The 18,125-nt window shown below is 39.1% G+C and overlaps 1 protein-coding gene across 2 annotated transcripts in view; it reads left to right on the forward strand.

The window, feature by feature from the left end:
- PAN3 (poly(A) specific ribonuclease subunit PAN3) overlaps positions 1-18,125 on the forward strand; it is a 100,616-nt gene that overhangs the window by 76,765 nt on the left and 5,726 nt on the right. For both annotated transcript variants that reach the window (XM_067562922.1, XM_067562923.1), the window contains 6 exons: positions 9,573-9,738; positions 10,210-10,297; positions 13,700-13,839; positions 14,843-14,972; positions 17,005-17,069; positions 17,799-17,937. In XM_067562922.1, coding sequence (XP_067419023.1) covers positions 9,573-9,738; positions 10,210-10,297; positions 13,700-13,839; positions 14,843-14,972; positions 17,005-17,069; positions 17,799-17,937 — 728 coding nt within the window. The remainder of the gene's footprint in view (positions 1-9,572; positions 9,739-10,209; positions 10,298-13,699; positions 13,840-14,842; positions 14,973-17,004; positions 17,070-17,798; positions 17,938-18,125) is intronic.

Genomic DNA, 18,125 nt, shown 5'->3' on the forward strand with positions numbered 1-18,125 from the left:
ATGTAAAACTGTAGTTGTTAAGAACAGGAAACAAATTTAAAATCTCTGTGATTTTTATATTCTCAGATACATTTTTTCCTTCATACGGTATCCCTATATCTACATTCTTAGAATTGCAAGATGTGCCATAGTCTGTTACTTTTTAGCAAAGCAATCCATGGTTAGGGATTTCAGAGCTTAAAGTGGCCACTAACTGGCTCTGAAAGCAATTCTGTAAATAGACACCTCCCCCCCCCCCAGTCTCCCCAAGCCTGCTCTTTTTACTGCCTGTTGAAACTGGAACCACTAGTTATAGACTTGTTAATTTATTTTACATGTTTATATTGTTAATTTATATTTAAATGTTTAAACTTGACTTAGTTGTCTAAATCAGGACCTAGTGAGTCTTCCGTGTGTGAAAGCTTTCAGAGTCTTGCAGATGCAATTTTAAATGATCACCAAATACTCCTCATTATCTTTCCATAAAGTGCTTAGGTATGGGGTTAAAATTTGACTTGCATAATCATCATGACTCATTGTGATGTGCCAAACAGAAAAAAGTCAGCTTGATTTTCCGATTCGATGGCAAGTTTGCAGGGCTAGCAGTTAAGAAAAAGAAAAATCACAACCTGAATGAATTTAATATGGAATAAACATGGAACTCCTACTACTAGTTTTAGTCACTTTTCAGAGTAGGGCTGCATTTCTGAGTGTCTCCCACATGTATTTTTTCTATTAACATTTAAATTTATCTTTTTCTTCCTGTCATCTGCTTCTCTCAGAGTATCTTGCGCCCTAGATAGGACATATCTACAGATGATACTCTTGAAACAAAAGGGGACTATCAGTTTCTTTTGTTAAACAGAAACTAGGTGTTATGCACAACTATGTAGAGTGTTGTTATAACAAAACTGAAGTTATTTTTAAGGAAGGTATTTAAATTAATTCTACCACAGGTAGAGCAGCTTTCATTACCTATAGCTTCTAATCCTTATTATTGAACTCTCCAGAACAGCCACTTCAAACTCTATTCCAACTTTTGCATGGTGTTGCTTAGATGAGGCTATTCAGATGGCCATTTTTTGCCAAGGCAGTCCTTCAGACATTTCTTCTGGTCCGTCTTTGGGTTACCTACTGCTTTCTAGTCTACAAGAGTGGGCATTGATAGAAGGAACGATTTGAGAGAGAAAATAAGATTGTCTGCCTATAATTTGAATTCTCAGGTTTGACTACCTTCACAGATTCCTCGCCCACCCCTCATTAGAGTTTCTTGGCTGTCTGCCTGCCTGGAAGAGACTCCCAAGAGAAGCAGGGGATATATGGAAGTTGAGATTTCCTTTTTATAAATGCCCAAAGACCACTCTGCAGTATGAGGCCCTGAATGGTGCTATTGCTTTTAAAGATTTAGAATCCCCACAGCGTGATGCACAGCTTGATGTGAATCTGTGGAAGTAGTGAATTAAGAGAATTTGGTTTCAGGTATGCAACCTTATTTGTCTCTATCTTATCAGTTAGCAAAGCGAGTTTTGACAGTTAAATGAAAAGAATTGTGGTTACATAGCTGTTTCACATGTCACTTTCTGGTGTCAGTGTGGTCAAACTCTTTTTTTTTTATTTTGCCATGTCATCTGCAAATACTGTTCCAGAATCTTTTTGGAAGGGATGTGGTGTAAAGCGTTCTTGTGACAGATGAAAAAAGACCTAACAACTATGGTTTATTTTTATACTGAACACCTGTACTTTCTGTTATATTCTAATTTTTTAAAATTCTTTCCCTGTGCTGTCTCTTACTCTGTAAATTATCTTCTGTTTTTGGAAATATATTGTGATGATCCAATGTTGTTTTTAATGTATTTTACAATATTCATAAGATTTAAAGATGGAGCATGTACATTTTTCAACAAACAAAGCATTCTGTTTGCTTAGAATCCATTTATTTATACAATTCCAGTTTCATTGGGTCTTGCTGCTTGTTTCGTCTATCAGTTTTGTTGTGGAATTTCTGGTAGAGCGTTTTCTTTTTTTTTCTTATTAGTGTGATTATTACTTAAAGTATTGAAATATAAGACATGACAATGCCACACATCTCTCTTTACAGCAGCTGAAATTCCTCTCACTGTAGTAAACTGGCCTCAAAAGTAACTTAAACTGTTACTCTGCCTGAATGAATTATAATCAATGAATAGAAATTAAGTATCAAATTACTGTAAATAATAAACTATACCCAAATTATACATATTTTAAATCATTTGCTAAAATAAACACTAGCAATCTTAGAAATAGAATTTGTTTTGGCAGCACTGGATGACATTTCTTTCTGATCGGTTTCCCATATTAATACTTCTCTAGTTTGGAAGAAAAAAGGAAAACAATCAAGCCTTCAGTATATACCTTCAGGTCAATGTATTAAAAAGTTCTGAGTTATCCCTACTTATTAACAAACCCCTCCAAAGGCTTTGACCATTCATTTGCAGTGCTACAGATTGCTTTGCAGCAAACAGCCCTTTTTCAGAAAAGACACACAAGCCCAAGAAAATTACTTTCCTTTCTGACATATAGGCAGGAATCTGTTTACTCCAGAATTTGGAGCTGAATCCACATCGTTCCCATCCCTTGCCGCAGAATCATTTTCCAGATTATAGTCTGTTTTAAGCTGTTTCTAGGCCTTATGATTGAGGACCTTAGAAAAGTGAAGTGTAAGTTGATGTGAATATAGTCTTTCTGTATCTACAAACAGGCAGAAACTAATAGCTCTGAGAGGTATAAACTGCAGCTTTTTATCTGAATAGCGTGTTGATGCTGAAACCTAAAGATAACACTTTAAACTATTTCACTGCTGCTGATTATTTAGCAGAAATATGTCTGACTTGACTGCCTCATGATCCAAAACCACCTCTGTGACTGCCCAGGGGTCAGAAGACCCAACTCTCAGTCCTCTGAAACCTCCATATATCTAACCACTTTTGTGAAATGCAGTACAAAAATTCGGCAGTATATTGAATGTTGGCAATGTAGGGATAGTGTAAAATAATTAAATTCAATAACCATGTGCATCGGGGCTACTGTACTCATTGTACTTTTATATTGGATGCATTGAAAAACTCACTTTTTAAAATGTAAATGAAATTGCTGTAGAAAATCCATACCAGAGTCTAAGCATCTGGGCCGGCCTAGCTCAGGTGTGAGTGGCCACATTGCAAAACCATAATCGGGTTCATCTACTCAGTTGTATACACACTGGCATTGTACTGTCATGGAGTGATTAATAACTGTGAATGCCAGCCTCATGGCAGATTGTCAAAGACACCCCAAACTGATGTTTGTTCTACAATTAGATTTCACCAACCCAGTAACAAATGTGAACTCCTGAATCACTGTATCAGTCTTACCATGGAGTCGCAGACAATCCCCTTGGGCATTCTGATCTATCTTGCCGCCCAAGCAAGCTGGACTTAGTGATAAACGATCATTTACACCAGGGGTGGGAACGTCCGGCCCGCGGGCTGTATACGGCCCGCGAAATCATTTGGTCCGGCCCGCGAAATCATTTGGTCTGGCCCTGGCGGCGGCTGGGAATTCGGTGGCGGCGCGGTTTCACGGCGGTGGCGGGGTTCCGTGGGGGGGGCGGTGCCCGCCGCCGAAACCCTGTCGCCGTTTGCCCCTTTTCGGCGGCGGGGGGACTTCGGCGGCGGGCACTGCCCTCTGGCCCCCGCGGAACCCCGCCGCCGCCCTGAAACCACCCCGCCGCCGAATTCTCCCCCGCCGCCAGGGCCACCATCAGGCCCTTGACAGAAAAAAGGTTCCCCACCCCGATTTACACCAAAAATCACAAAATATTCAGGTTGCTCCCATTCCCAAGAGATCAGTCAGTTAACCCAGATCAAGTTTGTACCTTAGATCTCTCACCAAAGGCAATGCTGGTAGACGGTCCAACAGTAAATGAACTAAAGATTTATTAACTAGGAAAAATAAATGAGTTATTTACAGCTTAAAGCTGGCAACATATAAGCACAAATGAGTCAGCCTGTGCTTCCAAAAGGTGACAAAGATGTAGTAATCTGTCCATTGAATGTGTTTTTAGGTTGACCCTAGGGATCTCTGCTTTTTGTTTCTTAGCTCCAGCCATTGTAAGAGTCCAAACAGCATAAAAGAGATACAATTTCTCCTTGTCGTGGATTTTTATCCCCTCCACTCCAGAGTCCAAACTGATCGGATGAGTTCATGCTTCTTCCTGTATTCGCTCTTTCCTGGAGGGAGTTAGGAATGCAATCAACAGGGCCTCTCTCCTTCAGTGTTATACATTCTCATTTGCCTTCAGTGGGCCATCTAGTACAAAGGATGAGCCCTTTATCTTAATTAATGCTGCTTTTCCTGTTTGGTGAGTTACACAATTACAGAGGTTACAATTCAAACACTCAGTGTAACTTTACACCATGCCGCCCCCCAGTAACAGAATTTGTCCGTGCTTTCCCCCCCCCCCCCCCCCCCCCCGATACTGCATAGCCAAGGCTTCTTCAGCAGCAGAATGGGATGTGGGAGGAGGCGGAGCTGGACTGGGGGTGGAGAAGAAATGAGGGCAGAGCTAGACTTGGGGCGGAGCTGGGAGCAGAGCTGGGGTTGGCTGTGGGGGCTAATCTGGCCTGGAGGCGGAGCAGAACTGAATGGGGTTTGGGGCAAAGCTGGTCTGAGAGCGGAGGGGGGCTGGAAGCGTGGCATTCCATACCTACCCCCCATGGGGGCTGGCCTGGCCTGGAGGTAGAGCAGGACTGGGGGCTGAATGGGGTTGTGGGAGGGGCAAAGCTGGTCTGGGGCTGGAGCAGGACTGGAAGCATGGCACTCCTTTCCCACCACCCCGAAGGGGCTGGCCTGGGCCCCTCCTTGCAATTCCTTGAATTTTCCTCCACTCTCCCTCAGGGTGCGTTCCACAGTTTAGGGACCAGTGCCATGGGCTATAGAGATTATAAGTGAGATCAATATATGCAGCATCCAACAAGCATTTCATCAAATCTAAATACTAAACACACTTTTATCAACTTAACATATAATATCTATTTTGATAGTGCTAACGCACAGGTGAGCCAGACTGGTTTCCAGCTATGCGTTTGGAGGTGTTCAGTTAGGCCTGGGGTCTTGACATGAGCTGGCTCCTGGTCTGCCAGAATCACACACTCACGTGTGAGGTGCTAGAACTTCTGAGGACATATCCCATCATTCTTAGCACTGCAGAAAGCTAAGCTGTTTTTGTTCTTTTTCCAGTGAATTGTGGGAGAACATGTCAGTCTTTCTCTGCACATGGAGGGAATAGTGGGAATGCATTGGAGGTCTCTCAGCACTTGAGTGGGTTAACCAGTGTCTTCACTGCGAAGTGGGCAGGTCACCAGCCCAAATAAAAGCATCATTCTTATAGCCCCAGAAAAACCAGCTAACACACACTGAAAGCACCTCCAAATGTGGGTCAAAGGTTTGTGTGGTAGGTGGTAGGGACAACACCCAAATAAGAGACCGGATTAACTCTGCAGTGGACACGTATCCTGTGTGTCATGTAGCTTGAGCATTCTGGTGCAGGGACTGTCTTCTTTGGTGAATGCATTTAGACCTTAAACACGACAGGGCTCATCCTTGATTGTGGTACTACTGTATACTGCTAATGAGGGCTGTGTTGGGAATTTTACAGGAATCTGAGGGTTTCAACTAATTTTCATTGTGTTCATTTATATTAATATTAATTTTGTTTCTCATAGCTCTGAATCCTTATTTCACATAATATTCTAACACAGACTAAAACTAAATATCCAAAATAACTTTCTCAAAAGATTTTGAACCCCTTTTTCTGCTATCTTCTTTGTAGTTTGTGTTATCTGGGAAGGAGAGAGATGATTGCTGTAAGCAGTCCGAGAGTTCATTGTAGCATTGAGAGTTTGTCTTGGGCTACTTTAGATCTCTCTTACCCTCTTCCCTTCTCCCCTCATTTCCCCTCCACCCAAAAAAGCATATCACATCAGCAACTTCTTAATTAGCTAGCTGGCACAGAAAACTCCAGCTTTCCAGTACAGAAATAAAGGTTGGTTTTTTTTAGTTGAGTAATCTCTCCTTGATCTTTTTTTTTTTTACCTTCTCAGCATGTATTGAGCACTCTTTCATTAGTCTTTTCTCTTGAGAATCAAAAGGCAAATATTACTCCCATTGTGATACTTAGATTGTAAGCTTCTTGGGGGGAGGGCAGGGATTGTCTTTTTGTTTTGTTTTTGTACAGCACCTAGCACAATGGAGTTCTGGCCCATGTCTAGGACTCCTAGGTGCTATGGTAATACAAATAATTGCAGTTCTCCAAGAAGATAAGCATTTGGCTGTGTTTTTCTTTTGGATATTAAAAAAATTGTTTCCGTGCTAGTGTTGTTTTTTAAACAGATGTAATACTCACTGTCTTAAAGGGATCTCGTGCATTCCTGCTAGGCTTATCACGTCTGTTGCAGTTTACCATATATACAGGAGTATAAAATGAAGTAAAGTGCATGTGTGAGCGACAGATACCTTAACCAGTAAAGGAACATCCTATCACCCTGACATGAAACAGTGGTAGATATGAATGATGAAGAGAGGGGATATTTTTAAAAGGTGTGTCAAGTGAGACTACTGGTAAACGAGTTTGTGGAGGATGATTCGCATACTGATTCATCAACAGGGCAATAAATCTAAAATTAAATCATTGTGAGACTCCACATGGCATGCCAGAATTCTGTGGGTTAGAGGAGGAAGTGTCTTGTCCTTCAAAATCTGAACCAAAGGAACCTAAGCCACCAAAAGTGATCTAAAGATAAAGATGTTAACAGAAATGAAAGCAAGAAACATTCCAATCTCACTGACCTTCCCACAACCCCCAAAACTGTAAAATTTTAACTGGAATCATCTACAACAATGTGCTTTACTTTTCAACACTGGCTGTTAACTATAATCTTGAGCAATTTCACAGGAATCGATCAACATTCCTGGGGGAAAAACAACAAAATGACATTTATATGGGAAAGGATGAAGATATTTGTAAACTTCTCAGCATTGAGGCACATGTGTAAGAGCACTGCTGAATCAGGGCCTTACTGAGAGGAGCCACATTGATGACCCTGATATTCCCAAAACAAGCACTAATGCTGTCTAGTGAAGAGTCTAAAAAGAGCTAATCTGATTTATAGTCAAATTGAGTTCTAGTACTCCTCTTCTGGAAGCATTGTTTCCACTGTAGCCCTTCCTTATGCCATACAAACAGTAGCATCTTTATACAGTTTTAGTTGCAGAGTCTCTTCAGTATTAACACTACCCACCCCTCTCTCCGAAACATTTCCCTGTTTTTACAGTCATTATTTTAGTTCCGTCATTAAAATCAACCACTAGTGCACTCTGCGTATTTTGTTGTTCTCATAAGCTTTTTTCAGTGTTACCCAGAAATAGCCTATTATATATATTAAATATTGGTGGCTTTTGGGCTATGATTTGGAAATGGATTGAAATCAGGTTGCTTTTACTTGGCCCATTGAACATTAATACTGTGGTAATGACAGAATTACTAGTGACTTGGGTCACATTAAAACAAATGATCTGGAGTAAGAAGGCTCAGCATTCCCATACAATCTTCCATTCTTCTTTCTGTAATGGAATTTGAAATGAACTTTTAGTTTTTTCTTGTCTGTGCACTCTGGGATTGGAAGGAGGTTAATTTATACTTCTTTCTACTCTCTATATAGCATAAGAGCACAAAACGTTAGCAATTGCAGATAAACAGTCGTTATTGTAGACTCATAGACTCAAAGGTCAGAAGGGACCAATATGATCATCTAATGTGACCTCCTGCACAATGTAGGCCACAGAACTTCACCCACCCACTGCTGTAATAAACCTCTAACCTATGATTGAGTTATTAAAGTCCTCAAGTCGTGGTTTAAAGACTTCAAGATATAGAGAATCCACCAGCAAGAGAGCCGTGCCCCATGCTACAGAGGAAGGTGAACACCCCCAGAGCCTTTGCCAATCTGCCCTGGGGAAAAATTCCTTCCCTACCTCAAATATGGTGATCAGTTAAACCCTGAGCATGTGGGCAAGACTCACCAGCCAGACACCCAAGAAAGAATTCTCTGTAATAACTCAGAACCCACCCCATCTGACATCCTTCACAGGCCATAGGCATATCTAGCACCAGTAGTCAAAGATCAGTCAATTGCCAAACTAGCCTGTCCGATCATACCATCCCCTCCATTAATTTATCAAACTCAGTTTTGAAGCCTACTAGGTTTTTTGCCCTCACTGCTTCCCTTGGAAGGCTATTCCAGAACTTCACTCCTCTGATGGTTAGAAACCTGCATCTAATTTCAAGTCTAAACTTCCTGAAGACCGATCCCTGAGGAACTCCACTAGTAACCTCCCTCCAGCCTGACAGGTCACCTTTCAGTATGACCCGTTGTAGTCTCCCCTTTAACCAGTTCCTTAGCCACCTTTCAATTTTCATATTAATCCCCATCTTTTCCAATTTAACTAATAATTGCCCATGTAGAACCGTATCAAAAGCCTTACTGAAATCTAGGTAAATTAGATCCACTGCATTCCCTTTGTCTAAAAAATCTATTATCTTCTCAAAAAAGGAGATCAGGTTGGTCTGGCATGATCTAACTTTTGTAAAGCCATGTTGTATTTATCCCAATACCGTTAACCTTGATGTCCTTAACTACTTTCTCTTTCAACATTTTTTTCAAGACTTTGCATACTACTGAGATCAAACTAACAGGCCTGTAGTTACCCAGATCACTTTTTTCCCCTTTCTTAAAAATAGGAACTGTGTTAGCGATTCTCCAGTTAGACGGTACAGCCCCTGAGTTTACAGATTCATCAAAAATTCTTGCTAATGGGCTTGTGATGTGTATGTTTTTTGTTTTGGAATGTTTTTGGTTTCTGCTTTTTGAGTATTTGAGTATTGTGGTGCATCAGCAATCAGACTGCAGCAATCAGTTTTTAAGCCTATTGTCTTTTTGTACTGAATTTTCATCCTAACTTTTAAAAGGACTTAATTCTCATGAATTTGAGTAAAAAGTTCCAATATTTATTGAATGAAATGTTACTGTTTGAAAATCTATTATGACCATTCAAAATAATCCATTAAAATATTGTTGTTGGTACTTTTTCAGTAAGTGTACATATCTACACTATGACGTAGGGGTTTGATTCCCATCTCCTATGCACATGCTTGTGCTAGCATGCTAAAAGGAGTAGTGAAGCTGCTGTAACATGGGCAATGGCGGCACGGCAGCTGCTCCAAGTATGTACCCGCAGGGTTCAGGGGGATTTGTGCTCAGGACGACTAGACTGTGCTGCTATTGTGGCTACGCTACTATTTATTAGTGTGCTAGCTCAGATGACAGCTAGCAGGAGCATGTGCATACAACCTGTGAATTGCATTTCTAGCTTCTAATATAGCCTTAAAATAGGATGAAATTGAGGTACATTGGTCAATTCTTCATTTCAAAATTAATTAACTTAAATTTTACATACTGTCTTTAACGTTAAAGTTGGTTGCATTTTCTTTGTTCGTTGATACTATATTTTTCTTTTAGGTCAGCATGATGGTCCTCTGCCCCGGCAGCATGCTGGGTTACTACCGGAGTCTCTTATTTGGGCATATATTGTGCAGCTCAGCTCTGCATTGCGGACCATTCATACAGCAGGACTGGCATGTCGAGTTATGGATCCAACAAAGATTCTAGTAACTGGAAAAACAAGGTAATGGAAAACAGCCTTTTTGGATTAGATTGTTGACTGCTGAGATCTATGTGCAATGATAGCTGGTAACTACATTCCTGTACCAGATATGGGGAAGCAACTTAACAATTTGACGGAAAGGTTTTATGTTGGCCCAAGACTAATGAAGTGGAAAAGGTTTGATGCAGGAAATCAAGTTCTAGTAAACTAAATTTAGAAAAATTTACATCTTGCCTTCTGAAAATGTCCAGTAGGCTGCATGCATGTTTGTGGATCTGTCTGCTTTAATTCTTACCCTGAAAACTTTCAGCTGCAACATATGTTTTAATAAAATAAATATATATATTCTTAGTAAGCTAATTGGCAGCAGGAGAGCATAGATGGCTTTTTTGAAATCTTACCCTGTATTTTATATGATAAAGGTAAGGAAAAAACTAAACAGACCTAAATATCTTACCAGATCTCTTCCCTATTTCCTGTTTTGTTTTAAAGGTTACGAGTGAATTGTGTTGGAGTCTTTGATGTTTTAACATTTGATAACAGTCAGAATAATCCACTGGCACTAATGGCTCAGTTTCAGGTAAGATGATAATGCCAGCTTTGTAATAGGTTGGTTACTCTTAGATAATATGTGCCAAGAACAACTTAATTCCATTTGAATTATTACTTTTCATAAAGATCTAGACATTTTACATTTGTAGGCTTCAGTGTATATAATACATTTTTAACAATCTTTGGTATTGGCATATCTTTTCCTCCCTGAGTTGTGTAAATTTGTTTGAGATTTGTATATGTGAGCTGTCATTTTGTTACTTTGAAACTTCAGAAATAAGGAGCACTAGTATATTGACAACAAGCAATGCATTAGGTGGCTTACGTTGCAAAACCACAAAAATCAGAACTGGTCGGAATTGAGATTTCTTTGTAAAAGAAGGAAAAATCTTTTAAATTTATTATGAAAAGTTGAGTGAATACTGGAAAACAAATTTAGGACTTGATGAGCACATGAAGCTACTGCAGAATTGGGCCCATGTGTCATGTAGGGTTTTAACAGAAAATTAGATCCATCAACAGTAATGGTTCAGTTGTACTTTCGTTTCTGCTTTCCATTTTTCATGCTGTTCTAGCCGCAATAGTTCAGAAGTAAGTGTATACGCTAAGGGCAAAATAGCGTGTTTAAAAAAAAAAAAAGACTTCTAAAAATTGCCCTTGCACTCAATCTCCTCTCCTCTCCCCCCACCCTTAAATGGGCTCAATATATCAGGATTTAAACAAGGATGATTTCTCCCAAAACCCAATTTCCTACAGTTCTACGTCTTACATACTTCCCATGGGACTGACTACACTGTCTCCAGAGCATTTTCATCTCCTGCCAGCATTGGGAGTGTAAGACCACAGTAGGGAATTAGACTTAATTTATTTTCATTAAACAAACTTAATCATTGAGAAAATGGCTTTTGCATACATATATAGTAATAAATGGAATGTTTGAATAAGCTTGTTTCTGCTTAGCTAAAGCTCAAGACTTCTCATAAATGTAGCAGCTTTTTGTTAACGATCGAGTAAACCAGCTCTCTGTGTACTTTACCAGTATACATTAACTAGTTTCTTATTTCTTCTTAACTGGATATCTCCTGTTGTATGTTTTTTGTAATCAGCAGAAAATAAATGACTAATAGAATCTATTATCTATTCACCCGTTTTTATTCTAACTATAGATTTCCTTCCAAAAATCCTTGTCTGATGGACCTGCCACACATAAGCACTGCTGTCAACTTATGACTAATTGCCCAGTAGCCTGAAGATGTTACTAGACAAGAGTTGTCTGACTGACATTTCTTTTAGACCCTTGTTAATCACAAGCTGCTCCTATTGTATTGCTGGTCCAGAAAAGTGCTGTTAGGTGTTTGATGCAGAAGGTGTTGCAAATTGAGGAGATTTGAAGCTTGTCTCTTTACGCCCCTTCTGCCCCATATTGCGTCTTCAGAGCACCAAAACTGAGTTTCCATCTTTAGTGAAGTTCAAGATTCACTTTATTTTCACTCTTCTGAGCAGGTGAGGCTGTAAAGTCATCTTTTGCCTGTCCACCCTACAACAATATAGGGAGACAACACAAATGAGAGAGGGGTTGTTGGCAGTTTTGGTTAGGATTCCCAGTCACCCCCTACGTCTCATTGCCTCCAATCTAAGAAAATTACAGAATGGCTACTTTCTTTCCTTCTCCCCTCACCCCTGAACTCCACTGGGACACGTGTGTCTTTTAAAAATGTAAAAGGTACCTGTTGGCTTATCAACCAGCCAATGTGCATTTCCTTATTGCTCACTTCAGTAGTTGAAGGTGTTTTTTGTCACTCTCTGACTACATCCTGTTGTGCAGACAGGTAAGAAAGAGAGAAAGGAGGTTAGACTAAGAAAGAGAGGTCCATGAGAAAAGAATTCATTGTTTTTTGCGATCTATTTTTCTTGGTCTCTTTTAGTCTTTCAGACACATGAATAGAGTGTGGCACTCTATAATGTAAGTTGCAAGTTAAAAATGTAGTAGACTGATAAGGGAAACTAAAGGAATCAATTAAATATTGATTTTGAATAAGACTAAAGATGGCAATAAGAAGGATTTTTAAAACTTTAGGAACAAAAAACTTTAGGTCACATCCATAGCTAGATGCAAATAGTAGAATTATAAATAGATAAAGGGTAGAAATGTTCAAGACATTTCTGTTCTGTAGTTGGAGTAAAGCAGGAAGATGTATCCATCCCATATGATAATGTGAATGGGATTGAAAGTTTGCCATCTGTAACAGAGGAGGATGTAATGCAGCATGTGTTCAAATAAAAAGTTTTCAGATCAACAGGCCCAGATCAATTAGTTCCTTTCAGACTCTTGGATATAAATTGAGTTCTCTGAACCACTAATGTTAACTTTTAGCAAGTCTTGGAAAAGGAGGAAAATTCCAAAGAATTTGGAGGACTGCCAGTGTAGTTCCATCATTTAAAAAGGGTAAAAGGGGTGACACAAGGAACTATAGAATGGTTAGCGTGACATCTATCCTGGGGAAAATAAAGGAAAGGTTTAATTTGGGGCTCTGTTTTTAGCATCTAATGCTGTGTTGAAGATAGGGATGTAAAAATTAGTTTAATTAAAAATCTGTTTAAACATTCTAAAAATAGGACATTTAAACACTAGGGGGGCAGGGAGCGGTGCTGGGCTCGGCTTCTCACTGCCAAGTGAGAGCAGCCTAGCTGCAGCTTCCCCCCGCCACGGTAGCTGGGCAGCTCTCACTTGCGGGGAGCTGAGCTGAGCCCAGCTGCAGCTCCACCCCCTCTCCCCCCGCTGGCCTCCGTGCCTCCCCATTTATTTTGTGGAGGGTGTGATGTGGATGAGAGTGGGTGGAGAGAAGAAGCTCCTTCTTTCAAAGCTTTCTAATCCCCACAAGAGAGGATCTTTCCTTCCTTGAGATAGAATTCTGCCTTGGCACGCTCCATTTGTTAAAATTTAATTTGCAAAATAAAAATAAGCAATTGGATGCTAAGTATTAATAAAGATGTATGTAATTCCTACCAGGTACTACTAATACAGGCTTCCATTCTGTGCACACTAAACATATCTTGTAAAATTCTATTGATAATGTGGGCAATTTATCTAAAGTAAGAAGCACTCATTTCTCATCAACTGTTGTGGACGGTCTCATCCAACCTGATTGTATTAACCTCATTAACACTAGCCCTCCTCACGATGATGTAACTCACCCATCCTTGCATGTGTGTATATATACCTACCAAACTGAAGTTTCCACTTCATGCATCCGAGGAAGTGGGTTTCTGCCCACGAAAGCTTATGCCCAAATAAATTTGTTAGTCTTTAAGTTGCTACAAAACTCTCGCTGTTTTACTTTAGATACTCATTTAAAAAAAAAAAAACTACTGCAAGTACTGTCCCCTTTTTAAAGAGGCCATAGTAAAGTTATGTTTGTTTTTCTATTAGCAAGCAGATCTGATCTCACTAGGAAAAGTTGTGTTGGCGTTGGCTTGCAATTCTTTGTCAGGAATTCAGAGAGAGAATTTGCAGAAAGCTATGGAACTGGTGACAATCAACTATTCCTCTGATCTGAAGAATCTGATTTTGTAAGTTCAGTATTATAGCATGGATTAAAGCATGTTTTTGTTGCTGGTTTTTTTTGTTATAAAATACAGATTTGAAGGAGATTTGTTACAGTTTTAGGAGCAAAACAGAAATGCAAGATAATATATAGCTGAAGGTATCAGATGAATGGTTCATATTTTCAGACACAAGTAAGAGTTAAATTCTGTACAGTGTCTAAGATAACTTCAAATTAAAAGTACAGCATTAAAAAGTGGTACTGAATTGTCTTCATTCTAGATAAAAGGGGCCAACAAAACACATTATTACCCTTGCTATTCAGGGACAACTTTATATATTTTCTACGGTATATGTAGTAAATATGAATCTCATATTCCCTCAGTGAGCAGTGTTAAAGGTGTTCTCACAAAAATATCATATCTTATTTCTCTGACCCTCGAAACAGCATATGAATAATTGGATTTGCATTAAGATCTTAACTTTTGTGTTCTACCTCTTTATACAAATTGTAGGCACACTTTAGTTCCTGAAACTGTCCATTTTTCATTAATAGGGTTGCTGCCTTTCTGACCAGAGAAAGGATTTGTTTTTTGTGTTCATAAATGTAGTCACTATTTTCCTCACCCACCCTTACAGTCAGAGAGAGAAAAATGGGAATATTTGTCCCCTGCTCCTCACTTGAAAATTTACAATCTGCATAAATCTCCTACTTTTAATCCTGCCCTTTCTGGCATTGATCTACTTCTGCACTGCCATGTGAGTACTCTTTAGCATACTGAGTGCTTTCTCTCAGTGATTGACTGGAAACACAGCAAGCATGTAGGTAAGTTACAATGAGCGTTTTCTACTGCTTCAGTACTGCTGCTTAACATTTATATAAAAAACACAGTGGCAGCTTCAGACCCAGATGCATGTTTAGTGCTCAAAATAGCATCTGAAGTAGAAAATAGGAGCTGGTTAAAACAATATGGTGACATCTCTGTTTAAGTGTGATGTGTTCCATTAATCTATTTGGTGTTTTGGTAGGTATTTGCTGACTGACCAAAATAGGCTTCGCAGTGTAAATGATATCATGCCTATGATTGGTGCACGATTCTATACCCAGCTGGATGCTGCTCAAATGAGAAATGATGTTATAGAGGAAGACCTTGCAAAGGTAAATCATTCAGTGGTAAAAGGTTGCACGTAGGCATCCTACAGGGGATAAGTTTACAGTCTATAAAGTTGAATCCTGTTCTTGTTGAGCTCTTGTTGAATTTTTTCAATGATTTCTTGAGAACCAGAATTTAGTGCTAAATAAGAAACTCCGATGATGTTGAAATAAATATAGTATCTCAATTGTTTACATCTTTGGGGACAGCCAACGCATGACTGACCGGGGTGCTGGCTGTGTAGTCTTAACAAGTCTGAGTTTGAGGTCTCCCTAACTGATTGCAAACCTAAAAGTCTGGTGGCCAGTTCTCTGAGAAGTGGTCAGTGCATGATAAAGTTATTTTAACTTGGTTTTTAGCTGAAGCAACAGTATTCTGCAGAGCCAGTAGCCCTAGGAGAAGCCAAGAGGCATTCTCTAAGCATTGAAATCCTCACCTTTATAGAATGAAGATTCTTTGTCTGATTCTGTAGGCATGGTCTGCAGACCATCAAAATGTTTTCAGTAGTTGGTGTTAGAATTGCTACTCCAACTGCAAATACTACTTTTGTTAGATTCCTCAGATTCAGATTCCATTACTCTTCTTCTTGCCCCATATTAATTCCCGTTCAAACAAATGAAAAATAATAGAGCTCTCGGCTGTCACCCTCACATCGACAAAATCAGTACTGTTCTACTTAGCAATATATGCCTTGGCTGAATTTGATTATCAGCTATGAAGTTTCAAAGAGAAGTGTACTTCCCTGTTACTATATAATACTGCTATAGAGAGGGTTTGTCTCTTCCTACTTGGACTAGTTACCATAAATTCCCAAAAAGATTCAGACCAAGATACTTGGAGGAGGCTTTCACTTCTTCCTTATCACATCACAAACCATTGACTGAAAAAGTGAGTTATTCCAAGTGGGATATTAAGGTTTTAATTCACTTCATTTGCCAAATTTAGGACCCAGTTCTGCCACCCTTACTCATGTTAAGTAGTAAGTTACTCCCAGGAGTAATCCTGTTGAAATCAATGGTACTGTGTGTGGAGTAAGCTACTATGCAACATGAATTTTAATGTCAATAACTGGGTCTTGAGATGCTTAATTCTGGCATATCTTTCGAATCTTTTATCCTGCTGAAAGCCTGCTTTGAAAAGCCCCTACTTAAATAAAAGATGCATGTATCCAGAATGTAATGTAAACTAGTATCCTAGAACAATTTTTTTTCTATCAAACTGTGTGGGGATGGGAAGCAACGTGTGAAATGGATTATCATCTGTGTGTGTAATAAATCCCAAATTGCAGTGAGTTCTGTATTTTGTGTTGATTTTGTTGGTCTTTGTCAGGGATGATGTCAGGATTTAAGCTACTCTAGTTATACACATTTGTTTCCTTTTGGACAGATGTGCTTTGTGTCTAAACTGGTCTTGGAGCTGATACTTACTATGTATTTGGATTGCAATCTGACTTACCACTATTGCCAAACACCTTTTACTAATAGTGGCCAGCCAAGAAAAACGTGTGAGAAGAAAACAAAACAATTTAAACTGAGTGCCCCAGATTGCCAAGATAAGAGAGGAAAGCTATGCAGCAGCTAGGAAATTTAGCAATTTCTTGTGCTGTGGATCTTGATGTCCATACCCATGCTTCTGCTCCATATTAAAACCCAGTATACTTTTTAGACATCCATCATACGGTATCCCGTATGGATGGGGTAACTGGAGTCTGCATTGGTGTTCTAGGAGAGAATGAATCTGCTAGTCCAGCCCCTGCTGGGGTGAAAACATGGCATGGGTCCTGTCAAGACTGGATGCGAGACTTGGAAAGGAAGAAAATGCAATACAAAGACCAATAACGTTATGACTTCCAGTGCAATGTATTTGACAAACTTATTTCTTGAAAATGTAAACCAGCTCCATAGGTTAATCTAATGGGCCTTCGCAGTTTTGTTGCACACGCTCAGTTTTGCTGCACTGAAGCTTTTGCATGCACCAGTGTCGAAGCTTTGTGCTTCTTCCCAAGTTTACACTAATAATCCCTTTCTTGTTTTACAGGAAGTGCAGAATGGAAGGTTGTTTCGGCTTCTAGCAAAATTGGGAACAATCAATGAAAGGCCAGAGTAAGAAATACAATACTTCTTTTCACAGTACAGTATATACAATCCAATTTATAATTCAAGATTTCTTCCCTCACAAATATAATCTGAATACTTCTATTGCCACATATATCTCTGAAGAAATGAGAAGTAAAGACACCTTGAGGCAACATTAGGCTATTTTAATCAGAATCTAAATTTAGGAATAATTTTCTTTTCTCTATCTCTAGCATATATATTTACATTTTTTTACCATATATTTAACATATATAGTGTATTTAAGGTTTATTATGCTTGAGAGTACATATGCAAGGATATGGCTTACCTCAAGATATAATTATAGTAAATTGCTTCAAAAGAATTTGAATGGACATAATTTTATGCCAATTATCTGTCAGCTGCTAATATGAAAAAATTTACTTTTCACTGCCCTATTTTCAAAACCATTTAAATAGACTGTTAAGTAACTACAGATTTGAGTTACAATACAGCTGGGTTTTAGCATACATCTGGTAACTTTGCTGATGGTTGAAATCCCAATCTCTTTTCTTCAAGCTTTTGTCAAACATTTAACTTCAGGTACTGTAGCTGAGGACCTGTGGATAAAGCTTCTTATACCTTTGTGATAGGAAGAAAACACTACTGCTTGGTAGCAGGTTGTCTAAGCTCCACTAGACTAAGGTTATTCAGACAGCGTTTATTTTGAAGAGTTAATGAATCCTGATTTTAATGTGAGGCTTTGTGTTGCACCAGATTTCAGAAAGACCCAACTTGGTCAGAAACTGGAGACCGATATCTACTAAAGCTCTTTCGGGATCATCTTTTCCATCAAGTGACAGAAGCGGGTACTCCTTGGATTGACCTCAGTCACATTATCTCATGTCTTAACAAGGTAAACTGTATCTGTGTTCTTTCTTTAAAGAATGATTTGGTGAAGCTTTCATTCATGTGCCATTCCACTGTTGAAAGAGAATTGATTTGTCACTGACAGGTTAATTCTATTAATTTATCTGATAATCCGTTCTCATCCACATTATCTAGTAAATTAACATATAACCTTTCATGGCTATTTTAATTTAA

The sequence above is a fragment of the Emydura macquarii genome, unplaced genomic scaffold (assembly GCF_026122565.2).
Source record: "Emydura macquarii macquarii isolate MOO-44397 ecotype Brisbane River unplaced genomic scaffold, CSIRO-AGI_Emac_v2 contig_2473, whole genome shotgun sequence".
NCBI classification, from domain to species: Eukaryota; Metazoa; Chordata; order Testudines; family Chelidae; genus Emydura; species Emydura macquarii.